The sequence below is a fragment of the Sarcophilus harrisii genome, chromosome 2 (assembly GCF_902635505.1).
Source record: "Sarcophilus harrisii chromosome 2, mSarHar1.11, whole genome shotgun sequence".
NCBI lineage: Eukaryota > Metazoa > Chordata > Mammalia > Dasyuromorphia > Dasyuridae > Sarcophilus > Sarcophilus harrisii.
Genome location: NC_045427.1, coordinates 125,826,631 through 125,841,238, shown reverse-complemented (window position 1 = coordinate 125,841,238; position 14,608 = coordinate 125,826,631). Strand labels below are relative to the sequence as shown.

The following is a 14,608-nucleotide window of genomic DNA, read 5'->3' as shown; positions in this document are numbered from 1 at the left end:
TAAATATATGTATCATCTAATTATATATGTGTACATATATGCACATGCATGTTTTTATATACATATGCAAGTATATGTATATGTGTATACACATATAGCCCAAATTTGTATCTTTATAATCTAACCACTGGAGGGCAGGGTAGAGAAGGGAGGACAAGGTGACAGATAAGAGAGGGAAGGAAGCCCAGCATAAATGTTTTCAGTTTGGCTCTTTTCCTCTCTCTCTAATCTCACTAGTCTAGTATGGTATTAGGTACTAGTCTGAGGCAGCTAGGTTGCATAGTAGATAGAGCATTGGACTTCGAATAAAGTGACTTGAGTTCAAGTTCTCCCTAAGACTCTTACGAGTTATATATGATATTGAACAAATAATCTAATTGCTGCCTACTTCAGTTTCCCCAAATGTAAAATGAAGATAATAATTACATCTACCTCTCAGAGTTGTTGGGAGGATCCAGTGTTTGTAAAGTACTTTGCAGAGCTTAACATGCTACATAAATATTATATTTTGTTATTGTTATTGTATTTGGTTTCATGGACTATATTCTAACATAGCAGTTAAAACAAGAGGATTGATACTTCTCTTTTTCACCCATGTAGAGTCCCATTATCTTCATATCTCCTCTAATGATAGCCACTTCATAGCAATCATTTTCCAGGTGCTAAGGGAGATCTCAGACCTTTAAAGATCAGGGTTCTCTTGCCCACAAAACACTCTCTGTAGCTCCTCTGAATCATTAATCTAAGACATCATTTCAAGACATAATCCAAAACACATTTCTTTGCAAATGTCAAATCAATGACATCATACCCTTGGTTTTCTCAATCAGGAGCCCCATCCTCACCCTCCAATCTGCTATACCTGGTTGATGGGTGTGTGGACCACAACTCCACCAATGATTTCTGTCTTATATGCCACCTGTAGCTTTTTTTCTGAGGGCTGAGGAATTGCTGGACTCTTGGCAACCTCAGTAGCCAGGGGCAGGTTCCCCACTTTGGGCACCTGGAAGAAGAGGAAGCACAGAAAAATTTCGTATACAAGATAGTAGTAAATGTCAGAACTGAGACTCAGTGGCAGAATGGGGTTATCTAACTACTAAGTTCATTGCTCTGCCTCTTAGGTTCACACAAAAGAAAAACAAGTCTACAAATTGAAGATTTCAGAAGCAAATGGCAGATTGAAGGGAATCTGCTAAGGTAAACGTTTTGAAGGTTCCCTGAGTCTTAACAACAATGGGTCCTATGAACTGCTAGTCCTGGAAGTTTCACCTGAGGACTCAGCTTTCAATACAGGAGTACCAGACCATCCTATCCTTATGTACATTCTCTCCCACTCCCTCTCCTCATCCACCTATAATAAATAGGTTCTCTTTGGGGAAAGAGCTCTTTCCTTCTTCTTAGGCACTTCTGCTCCCATTCCCTATTTCCAATTTTAAGATATCTATATTATAAATTGGACAAAAAATCTGGCAGAAAAAACTGTATCTCTGACACTTGAGGTACACTCAATAATTCTTCCTTTCTAAAACAATCAAGGGATTCCCAACCTTTTAAAAAAAAAACTCATCCCACTTAAAAAAAATTACAATAATTTCATACACTCTTCCCCTAACCATATAATAGCTGACCTCCTAGAGATGAACTTACATAGCTAATCTAATTTCAGAAAGTAGATTAAAGTCATTCCCAGACCACTTTTCCCATATTTCCCTGAGCTATGATTAAGTGTTATAGGATCCTTAGGATGAGTGGATTGTATTTCTTTTACTGGTTTCATGACAAACAACCCCTAGACAGTAGAATGGAGAACAAGCCTAAACTGGGAAAAGGCTGCAGTCTAAGGAGAAGAGAATCCCCCAGAGAGCAGGTGTCATGAGCAATGATGACGTCAACTTTCACAATGACAAACTTGGAAAAAAATTTTGTTTTCTGCTCTTGGCTGTCAAACCATTTGAAGGAAGACAGGAAGACCTCACCAGGATTTCTAAAATACTGTTTGATCCTGACCAACAAATAAGAACATAGGGAAATTCTTATGTACTATCCTGAGAAGTTTTTGAATTTTGTTCCATAAATTTCTTATGGCTCTTATCAACATTGTAACTCTAGGATACCTATCAGAGCTACTTCATAGACTTATAAAATGGTAGAAATAAAGAAGAGAGGTTCAAGGGGAAATCACTTTCCTAAGGCCACATAACTAATTAGTGGCAGTGCAAAGCTTCCCAATTTCCTTTTGCACTAAATATGCTGGAGTTGGACCAGGCAGAACTACCAGGGCTTATGGGGAACCTCCACTATAGCCCATGGTGATGAGAGATCCTTTAACCAGGAACCATTTCCTAGAAGAGAAGCTGGAGGGGAAGAGATGGGCACTTAGGTGAAAGGACTTTTGGGGGGAGAAACAAAGAGAGAAGGGAAGAGAGAGAGAGAGAGAGAGAGAGAGAGAGAGAGAGAACGAGGCAAGGGAGGGGGGAAAGAGGAGAGAGGAAGAGAGAGCCAGAGAGAGAGAATATCTGTCTGAGGGCAAATAGAAAAAAATCCAAGAAAACAAGAAATAAGCCAGAATTCCCAAGATACTAGAGAAATTGAAATTTAGAAAAAGTCAAGTGAAGGTACCTTCGGATGGGTAGACAAAGCTGGTCTAAAAGCTTACACCACATTCCAATTCCAATAGACTTGTGATGGATAGTGCCATTCTCATCCAAAAAGAGAACTATGGAGACTGAATGTGGATCAAAGCATATTTTCTTCCTTTTTATTTTTGTTGTTATTTGATTGATTATTTTTTCTCTTGTTTTTCCCCCTTCTGATCTGATTTTTCTTATGCAGCATGACAAATATAGAAACATGTTTAGAAGAACTGCACATGTTTAACCTATACAGGATTGCTTACTGTTTTGGGAAGGGGAGCAGGGAGAGGGAAAAAATTTGGAATACAGGGTTTTGCAAAGGTGAATGTTAAAAGCTATCTTTGCATGTATTTGGAAAAATGAAATGCTATTAAAAAAAAAAACAACTAACCTATGCCACATTCAGTGAAGGATAAGAATCTAAGTCCTCAAAGTACTTTTAAAGAGATGCTTTGCTGGAGGATGTGATACAGACTGTGATGAGAATAATATCTACCAGTGTTTCCTCACAAGATGAATTAGGATACCCCTCTTCCTTCCCTCTAGTTTTCCCCCCAAAAGAGAGAAAGTTGTTCCTGCTTCTTGATTTCACCTGAGGTTGTGAAAAGCCTGGACTACATGTAGTTAGTTCCTGGCTAAAAATCAAAAAGTTCCCATGTTCTTCATCATATCCTGTCCTTATGAAGATGCGGAGGGAGTTCAGACCTACTGTACTTATATGGTGTATCTATGTTGTTTTAGGGCAAAATAAACCTCCTTTGGTGAACTTTCAATGTCTTGTGAATGTTTCATTTCATCTCAACAATAAATATGAACTAAGTGGGCTGCCATGACAGATGCTTCCAATACAGACAATTCCCTTGTATCCTGAACCACAATAGAACTATTAAGGACACAGGCTTGGTAGGAAAGTCAAAGGCAGTTGCCCCTTTATAATAGAGGAGATCTTTAGTTCATTCACCCTGTATAACCTGTAAATCATTATTCTGAATTTCAATTTTCTCATCTATAAAATTTTGGTTTTTAAGCCAACCTTATTTTATGATTCCTCATAATCTAATAGTTGCTATTAGAAAGATATTCAGAGAAAATCACCTTCATTGCTTAGTTGGGGGTCCTTTTCACTGCATGATTTTCAAAGCCTTCTAGGGAATATGTGTGATTCACTGCTGTAGGTTTTTTTTGAAATCCCATACACTTGTCAGAAGTAATGTATTTGTATTATAATAATTCAGCATCTTCAGGAGTCATCAGATTTAAAGTGAGAAAAGACTTTCAACATCAGTTCAGTTCCCTCATTTTTAGATTATCAATGAGGTTCAGAAAGAAGAGTTGCCCAAATTTTATAGCGCCATTTAGGAACAGAACTGGATCAGACCATGGAAGGAAGAGGCTAAGGGATCTAGGGAGGAGGAGGAGAAGGAGCAGTAAGAGGAGGAAGAGCTCTGAAACTGTCTTCAGGTACTTGAAGACCTGTCATATAGAAGGTGAAATATCCTTGTACTGCTTGGCACCAAAGGGAAGTACTGAGAATAGCCTGTAGACATGGACATGGCAAAGAAGTAAATTAGGTTTTATATAAGCAGGCATATGAGGGAGCAGGTTCCAACAGCCTTGAAGCCTACTGTTAAAATTTTAATGTGAATATTTATACCTTGGAATAGCAAATACTTTAAAGTCAGGACTTGATAGTATTTCTTTTCATTGAGAAAATAATGCAGAAAATGTTAATATTGCAGATTAGACTTAAAAGTGAGTCCTGTGCTCTAAAGAGTTAGTTTTTGAGACATTTACCAGCAAACTCCTGGATATAAGGGAACAATTTCCTAACAATTGGAGCAATGAAATTAGGCAATGTCATGTATGCTATACCAGGAGTACTTCTAAGAGATGTGAAGCTGAACTAAATAATCTCTGAATTCTCTTCAAGTCCTGAGATTCTATAATTCCATGAAACCCTCTAAGAAAACTTATTTGTAAAACCAGGGAAAACAAAGAATATATCTGAGGTTAAAAGAATTGAGTGTTAGGGGCAGCTAGATAGAGCACCAGCCCTGAAGTCAGGAGGACCTGAGTTCAAACAATACTTCCTAGCTGTGTGACCTTGGACAAGTCACTTAACCCCAATTGCCTCAAGGGGAAAAAAAGAATTGAATATTAGCCTTCTTAAACAAAACACTTCATCATTCAAGAGTGATACAATTAGAAAATAGCAAGTCTCATAGCATTAGATAAAAAGTTTTGACATCTATAATACAGAAAGCTTCTCAGTATGCATCAATACACACACATTCAATGACATACTCCCTCTGTGTCTGTCTCGCCTACTCTTGCATGAGAATACTCAAAGGACCTACGATTTTGTCAGCATGGGGGAAACTTCCTCCATCAAAGCAGGGCAGGTTGAAAACACTTCTATGGCTTAAGGAGCCTGAAGCCCAGGGTGACCCATTCCCTAAACTTCAATCTCTCCTTTCTTCACTTGAAGTTTACAATACACCCAAGCCTTTTCTATCCTAAAATTAAAAAAAAGAAAAGAAAAAGAAAAAATTTAATTTGACCTGATGATTCCAGCTAGCTTTAAATCCATATCTCTCCATCTCACTCATGACTAATCTTGAGAAAGCTATTTAGACAAAGTGCCTCCACTTCTCTCACTTCTACAACTGATTTCTAACCAAATGGTTTGACTGAAATAGATCTTTTCAAAGTTAGCAATGATCTCTTAATTGTCAAATCTAAAGGTCTCTTCTCAATACTAATCCTTTTTGGCCTCTGCCACCTTTGACACTGTCACTCCCGAATACTCTCACTTTCCTAGGTATTTCATGACATAACCCTGTCTTTATTCTCCACTTACATGTCTGACCACCCTTCAATCTTCCTTTCTAGCATATCTATGCCATATCCACTAAGGATGAATGTTTCTTCAAGGCTCTGTCCTGGCCCTCTCCTTTTTTTTCTCTCTGTAATTCCTCATTTAGTGATCTCATCAGCTCTCTTGGGTTCAATTATCATCTCTATGCAGGTGTTTCTCGCATCAATGTAACCAGCTCTAGTTTCTCTGTGGAGCCTTCTTCTGTGTCACTAACTGCCATTTTTACATCTCAAAATGGATGTCCCCAAAGGCAAAAAACTCAACATATTCAAAACAGAACTCATTATCTTTACCAAAAAAACATCCCTTCTTCTGAACTTTCCTACTGTCAAGGGCAACACTATTCTCTCACTTAGCCAAGTGCATAAATTTAGTCGTAGCATCCTCAACTCATTCAACATATCTAACCTGTTGCCAAATATTATTTTAAAATATATTTTCACCATGTCTGTCTATGTATGGTCCCTTCTTTCCAGTAACATAGCCACCATCATTGCCTCTACCCTGAGGTATAAAAGGCACAAAAGATATAATAATACCCTTTCATTGGTCTCATCTCTTATCGCTCCAATTCTTTCTCTACTCATCTGTCAAAGGGATTTAACTAAACCATGTTATTTTCTTATTTCCAAATGCCAGTGACTCCCTACTATCTGCTGGATCACATATAAAAACCTTTTGCAATCTGTCCCCTTCAGCCCTTTCCAGTATTAAATTCGCACTGACCTTCTTAGCCCCCTTTAAATGTACTCTTTTCCCAACTCAGTGCCTTTGTACCAGCTGTCCCCTATAACTGGAATGCCCTCCTTCACCTTAGCCTCTTAAGATTTTCTACTTTCCTTCAAGACTCACTAAACAGAACCGTAGAACATGGTACACACTAACAGGAAGATTATGTGATGATCAACTATAACAGAGTTAGCTCTTCTTAGCAACTACAATGATCTAAGAAAACTCCAATAGATTTGGGATAGAAAATGTCATCCACATCCAAAGGGAGAACTATAGAGAGTGAATGTGGATCAAAGCATATTATTTCCCCTTATTGTTTTGTTTTGTTGTTGTTGCTTGCTTGCTTTTTCTTTCTCATGGTTTTTCCCCTTTTGGACTGATGTTTTTTGCACAATATAACAAATATAGAAATATATTTAAAAGGATTGTGTATATATAACCTACAATAGATTGTTTGCTGTCTTGGGGAGAGAGGAGATAAAGGAGGGAGAGAAAATTTTAGAATACAAAATCTTACAAAAATAAATGTTGAACAATACTATATGATGACCAGTTCTGATGGATCAGGCCCTCCTCAGCAACGAGATCAACCAAATCATTTCTAATGGAGCAGTAATGAACTGAACTAGCTATGCCCAGAAAAAGAACTCTGGGAGATGACTAAAAACCATTACATTGAATTCCCAATCCCTATATTTATGCACACCTGCATTTTTGATTTCCTTCACAAGCTAATTGTACAATATTTCAGAGTCTGATTCTTTTTGTACAGCAAAATAACGTTTTGGTCATGTATACTTATTGTGTATCTAATTTATATTTTAATATATTTAACATCTACTGGTCATCCTGCCATCTAGGGGAGGGGGTGGGGGGGGGGAAAGAGGTGAAAAATTGGAAACAAGAGGTTTGGCAATTGTTAATGCTGTAAAGTTACCCATGTATATATCCTGTAAATAAAAGGCTATTAAATAAAAAAAAAATAAAATAAAAAAAAAAGAAAAAAAAGAAAAAAAAATAAATGTTGAAAACTATTTTTACATATATTTGGTATTTTTACATATATTTGGAAAAATAAAATATTACTGAGGAACGAGAGAATGTAAGCTCTAGGTGGGTAGAAAGTATTTTCTTGTTTGTATTTGTATTTAAGGCACTTAGCACAGTACATATAATAAGTGCTTATTGTTTATTCACTGTTGGGAAAAAAAAAGACTCAGCTCAGATTCTACCTTCTTTAGGAGGCCTTCCCAAGCCTCTCCAGTTATTAGTGCCTTCCCTTTGAAATTTTCTTCTATACCTTCCTATTACCATATATAAAAAATGCATAACCTGCTATTTGTATGCTGCTTCCAACCAGAAAGTAAGTTCCTTGAGCTTGATTTTGCCTTTCTTTGTATGTCTCACATCTACATGGTACCTGCCACATAAGTGGTTAAACGTTGTTGGGCAAGTCCCAAAGACTGGGTTTGTAATTAGACCTTCCTTTCTCCAAACCTAGGGATTTATCTCCTCCTGGATTTATCCAGGCTACCTCATCTTCTGATCCTATACAGGTCCAAAAATATTATCTTGGAGGATTCTTCTACATGCAGATAGAGGAAGACAGCATGAACCCTAGAGCAGTCACTCATCAAGGTTCAGTGATTCTTCTAAAGGAAGCACCTTTAAACCACAAACTGTCTTTGTTGCTCTGGGCTCATCTACAAAAGCAACCATTTGGCCAAGCAACTCTTTGAAGTGAGAGGAGGAGCTAGAGGACTGGTGAGAGAGTTCCAACTTCTCTCCTCCCCCATCCCATACACTTTCTCCTTCATTTTGCAATATAAGTAAAGCACATTGTGATCTTTAAAGAGCTCTTTAAATGTTGGCTGCTGGTATTATTGTTACCAACTTTGAACTTGAGTTACCCCAGAAATTACCCAAAATATGACTGACTATAAGTCTTCCTAGGAATCTGATCCTACCACAGAAGGGACTCTCCATGTACTTCCCCCTGGCCAGAACTGGATCTCAAACTTTCAGTTTAACTTGTGGTCAATCAGTCATGGTGCAAGAATAGGTAGTTGGGAATTAGCAGGGGAATAGGCAACTGGGAATCCCCCTATTGTTGTCCAAAGTTTCCTCCAGCGTCAATTAGACCCTGGACTGGAACAAAGGTTCTTTTTGCTTACATGAAGGATGGGAAAGGAACCATACATACTGTGATTTTGCTGGCCTGGTTCAGTGCCTCTACCCAATCCTTCAGGTCTTTCTGGTCATTGGCTTGCAGGAAATAACGCTGAGAAAGGGCGTTGATGACTGCAAACAGACAGGCAGTAAGACAAAAAGAAAATAAACTCCCAATCAGCATTCAGGTGACAAATGGAGACATCAATGAACAAAAACCCATCTTTGAGATGAGGTTGCACGGGCCCCATAATGCAGACCAGACAAATTTCGGTGACACAGGCCACTCTGAAGAGTGCTCAGGGAGGAAAAAGCTATTACTACTCTTTCTTCAGCTCTAAAAATATATCTTACTTCACCAGGAAAATGCCTACTACTCCACTTCTGGATATGCTGATTTTCATCTTGAAGATGATCAATAAGACACACCCTTGGATTCCTTTTCTAAGAGTAATAATGGATTTATGATACATCCCTTTTCTCTTAATCAGTATTCCTTATTATCAGTGACATGTAAATAAGGAGTGGTTAGAAAACAATCAGTTGTGAAATAAAGTCCAAATTCAAATGACTGAGCTCCCTGGGTCTCTTTTGGTTTAATTATTGATTTATTAATGAGCTTTCTATGTGTTTTATTTAGCTTGGTTGTCTACAGAATCCAAGGAATCCCCAATATTTTTGAGTTGTGCAATAAATAAAATGTTTGAATGGGAAGTAGAGGATTATTTTAAAATAAATTTTGTTTAAATTTTATTGATGCTTTTTGTTTTGGCATTATAATTATTTCTAGAAATGGACCATTTTGTATCCCCTACCCTTTCCATCAAAACAAAAGTGTCCCAGACAGTCATTACATCTGATTATACACACCATATTCTGCCTCTCTGCCAAGAGGAATGAAGCCTAGCTCTTAGTCTGTTCTCTGGGACCACTACCAATTTTTTAGCGCCTCAGATTCTTATTTCCTTTAAATGATCATTTCATTTACATTTCTATAGTGATTGTTCATATTCAATATTGGATGTTAAGCCATTCAGGGTAGGGATGGGAAAGTTAATTTATTTCCTTTATAATTCTTCAATCATCTGTGATTCCTTCAATATGGGTTCACCCTCCTCTGCTAAATGAGGTGTGATCTCTCCATGCTTCGGTAAATACGGTGGCCACTGTGCTGGTGATGAGACTCTCTGGACTGGTTTTCAGATAACAATCTGGCCCTGGCCCATAATGGAAGCTTTTTCAACTTAGTAGGACATGCCAGGAGTTTATGGAGTCCTGGTACAGCAATCATGAACCCATGGTTATCTCTGTGCCACAGGGCAGCACCCACTCTCATCAGGCTTTAGTGAATGTGAGTTTTAGGGATAGGAAAGTCCCATGGGACAGACTCCAGAGCCACAAGACAAACAGAACAGCAGGAATCCTGGCTGCTATCTTTTTGTATTAATCACAGCTTTAAAGTAGGAAGGGACTGAGAAATCATTCAGTCCAAGTCCTTCCTTTAAAATTTTGGTTTCAGTCCCTTCATGTTGCAGATATAAAACTGAGATTTGAGAGTCTTTGGCTTACTGCCACCTAGGTAGTAAGAAGAAGAATCAAGATTCCAACCCAAGTCCTGAGGCTAAATCCAGCAATTTTTTTCTCCACTCTTCTCTGCTGCGTCCTCCATGACATCTGTTAAAATGTTGTTCACATCGTGAGCTTCTAATATACCATGTCAATATTGGTCGATAACCAATAAGTGATATCCTTCAAAGTTGGCCAGATCAATAACCATCATTTAACAACAATGGTTTCCAATAAAGAAATCTTGTAAATGAATATCCGTTGAGCACCTGAGGCCCCACATTAAAAGGCCCTAGAAACATACATACACATGTATGTATATATTTCATAGTCATTTCAGTAGTGTCTGGTCAACTCTTTGTGACCCATATGGGGTTTTCTGGACAAGCATACTGGAGTGGTTGGCCATTTCCTTCTCCAGTGCATTTTCCAGATGAGGAAACTGAGATTCAGGAAGTTGAAATGACATATTTATTGTAAATTACACACACACACACACACACACACACACACATATACACACACACAATATCTTCTTGTTGTTGAGTTGTTTTTCAGCCATGTCTGATTCTTCCTGACCCGATTTGAGATTTTCTGGGAAAACATACTAAAGTGGTTGGCCATTTCCTTCTTCAGTCCATTTTCCAGATAAGGAAACTGAGGCAAACAGGATTAAATGACCTGCCCAGGGTCACAAAGCTGGTAAGTATCCAAGGCCAAATTTGAAATCAAATCTTCCTGATTCCAGGCCCAGTGCTCTATCTACTATACCACCTAGCTGCCCCACCTGTGTGCATACTATTGATATAATATTGTGCATAACATAGATATTTTATTTTTAATTTTCTAGTTCCAGAAGGACTGAAATATCAATGCAATTTTTCTCTAGTCTTCATGATTATCTGGAGGGAGATACTCTTGAGAGATCAGAAAGACCTGAGCTCAAATTCTGTCATTAACATTAGTTGTATTATCATAGGTGAGTCATAATCTCTCTCCAACCTTAGACAATGCTTGTAATCCCTCATTCATAGAGTTGTTGCATGGCTCCCATAATGAGATAAGGTGATTTCTGTGAAACACGTAGGTAACATGTAAAGATCAGTTATTGGTATCATTATCTCTTCAGACTCAAGATAGTCTGCTGTGACAGCAGTCAGTCTCTCTCTCTCTCTCTCTCTCTCTCTCTCTCTCTCTCTCTCACACACACACACACACACACACACATACACATACGTCTGTCTATCTCTCCCTTTCTCCCTCTCTCCTTCCCCTCCTGCCCCTCTGTCTGATTTCAGAGACATGAGACAATCTTTGCCATTCATTAGCTATGTGACTCTGGACTGCCTGTCTCCAAGCCTCAGGTTCCACACAGTAAAACTGGACTAAATGATTTCAAAAATGTCTTTCAGTTTATACAGTCTATGGCGATCCCTCAGACATACTCAAGTTTGATTTGTCATATGGTCACAGGACAGTTACTATGCAGGAAGCAATTGTGAGAACCAACAAAAATCTCTTTCCCCAGAGCAGGATACTACTCACCAAAGCAAAACGGAGTTTTTGGTTTCTGTTTTGGAGTGGCTATATTCACCTAAAAACAAAAATAGCGAGATTTATACATATATATCAAATAATATATAATACAGATATATATGATATATATAAAACACATGGACAGAGAAAGAAAAAGATGGAGACAGAGAGAGAGAGATGAAGAAAAATATGGAGACAGAGAGAAAAAGACATAAAGAGAGGGAGACAAAGAAGACAGAGGGAGGAAGGGAAATACAGAGACAGAGAAAGAGAGAAAAGGGGAGGGAGAGGAAGAAAAAGATGAAGACAGAGAAAAGAGGGAAGGTGGGAGAGAAAAAGAGAGAAACAGATACAGACAGAAATGGAAACAGAAATAACGACAGAGATGGAGACAGAAGATGGAGAAAGGGAGGGAGAGAGAATGAAAGAGAATATGGACACCTATCAGTATCTTGAAAAGAAGTTTCAAAAGTTTTTGAGGCCCACCAAGATTCTGGCCCCCAACATCTGTATTCGCTACATCTATACTTACTAATATGTGAGCTCCACATATCTCAGGTTCCAATAAAAGCAAGGGATGAAGGAAGCACCCCTGGGTCCTGACCAAGCATTTATAGTATTTTAAAGCAATTGTATTCTATGCTAACATCAGGATCTCCTTGCCACATTTCCCAGTTCTGGCCACACATGGAGCAGCCAAGGATCCTACTGGCTAAGAAAGCAAACTAGCCAGGGTTTGAGGGCTCCTGTTACCACATGTGCACACTCTGAAGCTCTCTCAGTCAACGGCCAGTCCTCTCACTTTTTCTTTCCAGCCAAAAGTGTTCACTCACTTGTTCTTACCCACAGCCTCTGCTTGGGTCTACAGATGGCTGATTCCATCTCTAATAGAAAGCACATAAGAACATCTCTGATAGGAAGCTTATGACTTGGGATGTAAATTCATTGAAAATAGAGATTGTTTCATTTTTGTGCTTATATGCTCAGCACCTGGCAGTACCTGGGCACAGAACAAGCACTTAATTTGTGCATGTTGATCAATTGAGTAGAGTGAGGAAACTTTCTGCCTCCGTCATGTCTCTTTTCTGGCTGGCTTTCTGACTTCCTGACTGTATGCTCAGTTTCCCCATCAATAAAATGGAAATGATCATATTCTTACTACCTATCTCAAAAGATCATCATGAGAATGAAAACAACACAGATGTGGGCTTTTCATAGACTTAGCATTTTTGTCTGTCTAGCTGAAACTTTTAGTAACTTGCTTGGCCCAATGGACTTCTCCCTTATATTACAGTGTATATTGGGAAAAGGTCTGGAGATGAAACCAAGAGAACTCGGTTCAGTTTAAACCTCAGCTCTACTACTTGTTATCTGTGTGATCTTGGACAAGTCACTTCCTTAGTCTGGGGTTCAATTTCCTCATATGTAAAATGAAGCAAGTTTGTACTAGTTGCTTTGAGTCTAGATTTTAATGATATTCTCAGATTCCACCTGACTGTTTGGTTAGAAACCAAAGCTTGCTGTTTTCTCCAGTGGCCTGTGACATCTTTTTGTTGCTTGGTTACCAGTTTACATCCTCAGCCTTGGCTCTCCAAGTACAGGGCAACAAGTTTTTATCTTTTGGTCCAAATCTGAGATTGAGACTAGGCCAGATCGTCAATGGAAAAACCTCAAGACCTGACTTCTAATTTCTAACATTTGTTTGCCTCTGATTCACCAGGCTCTCAGGAAACTACCATCTTCATGGTGCTCTGATAGCAAATAGAATTTCTTAGGCTATCCAACTCATTAGCCAAAATGCAGTATGAGATTGAACCAGCATGTGATTTATGGGGGATCACTAGAGAGCAAAGGTGTCAAATGCATGTATCACAAGTCACAGCTCACAATCTACCTGAGTACATCCTGAATCAGATTAAAATGTAATTGGTAAATAATTAACAAAATAAATAAAACAGAAATAATACTATATATGTTTTTTAAGTCAATATGCAATCTACTGGGATATGTGATTTAGTGGCTCCCATTTCAATTTGAATTTGACATACAGCAGTAGAAGACTGATACTTTCAGTCAAGAACATGGTCCTCTTCATAAGCAGTTGTATTTATTAAGGTTACACTGCAAGGTCACCCACCTGTGGGGAGGAGGGCTTTGGAGAGAGATGTGGGAAATGGGTGGGGTTCCCCTACAGTATGAAATAGAAATAGCCACTCCATAGCTGAGCAGGCAATCTAGAGCACACTCATATCAGATGGAAACCCAGACCACATGAAGGAACAAACTTTTCTATGCATGTTGCTGTAAGAGCCAACTCCTCCCAGTCAGTCTCTGGCAGGAAATAGATCTAGGATTGCCCCAGAGAAGACGGTACCATCCTGAGATCTGTGATGAGGCTGTGGATGGGCATTCTGGTTCCATCTCTGTCATGGTTGATTTGGCTGACTCCATCATACAGAACCAGCCTTAAAAGAAGATAAAGTATAAAAAATCATAGGTAGGAGTGCAGAGAGATAAAACTTTTTTTCCCTGAAGTCATACAGCCATCATATGAACTCCTCTCAGTTCGGTGCCAATTTCACTATGCCAAGCTGCTTCCAGAGGTTACCCACATATTATTTGAAGGGCACTAGGCAGCCCATAGACCTCAAAATATCTCTCTTACTGCCTGTCCTAGTGTCTTCCTTTTAAGAATTATCTTCCAAAGTAAAAGTAGGGGTAAAACATTAACTATTGAGTATCAGTTAACACTTTGAGGGGTGGGAAATGGGAATTGATTAATAGTTAATGGAAGCCAAGATACTCACTGAAATTAGCCCTAGAGCAGATCTATAAAGGGAGGCAGAGAAAACAAGCAAAAGGAAGGAGACACTGAAAAGATATCAAAGGCAGATTTCCATTATTTAGAAAGATCACTAGATTTGAGTAACTAGGTAAAGTTGATAGAGAAAGACTGAAGCACTGATGGAATTAATCCCAGAGGCAAGCAGGGAAAGACACTGATGGGGAGAAATTGAATCTTATAGTACCACACTTTGGGGAGGGTCGTGGGTAGCTTCACTTTGTTGCATCCAACCAGAAATCCTAGTTATAC

General features: G+C 38.7%; 1 protein-coding gene across 2 annotated transcripts in view; it reads right to left on the bottom strand.

Annotated features, from left to right (window-relative positions):
* The window catches only part of PLEKHA2 (pleckstrin homology domain containing A2), a 118,617-nt gene that overhangs the window by 21,689 nt on the left and 82,320 nt on the right, over positions 1 to 14,608 (bottom strand). For both annotated transcript variants that reach the window (XM_003757985.4, XM_031950729.1), the window contains exons 4-6: positions 11,524 to 11,572; positions 8,447 to 8,544; positions 863 to 1,003 (exon numbers count right to left, since the gene is read on the bottom strand). In XM_003757985.4, the coding sequence (XP_003758033.1) occupies positions 863 to 1,003; positions 8,447 to 8,544; positions 11,524 to 11,572 (288 nt within the window). The remainder of the gene's footprint in view (positions 1 to 862; positions 1,004 to 8,446; positions 8,545 to 11,523; positions 11,573 to 14,608) is intronic.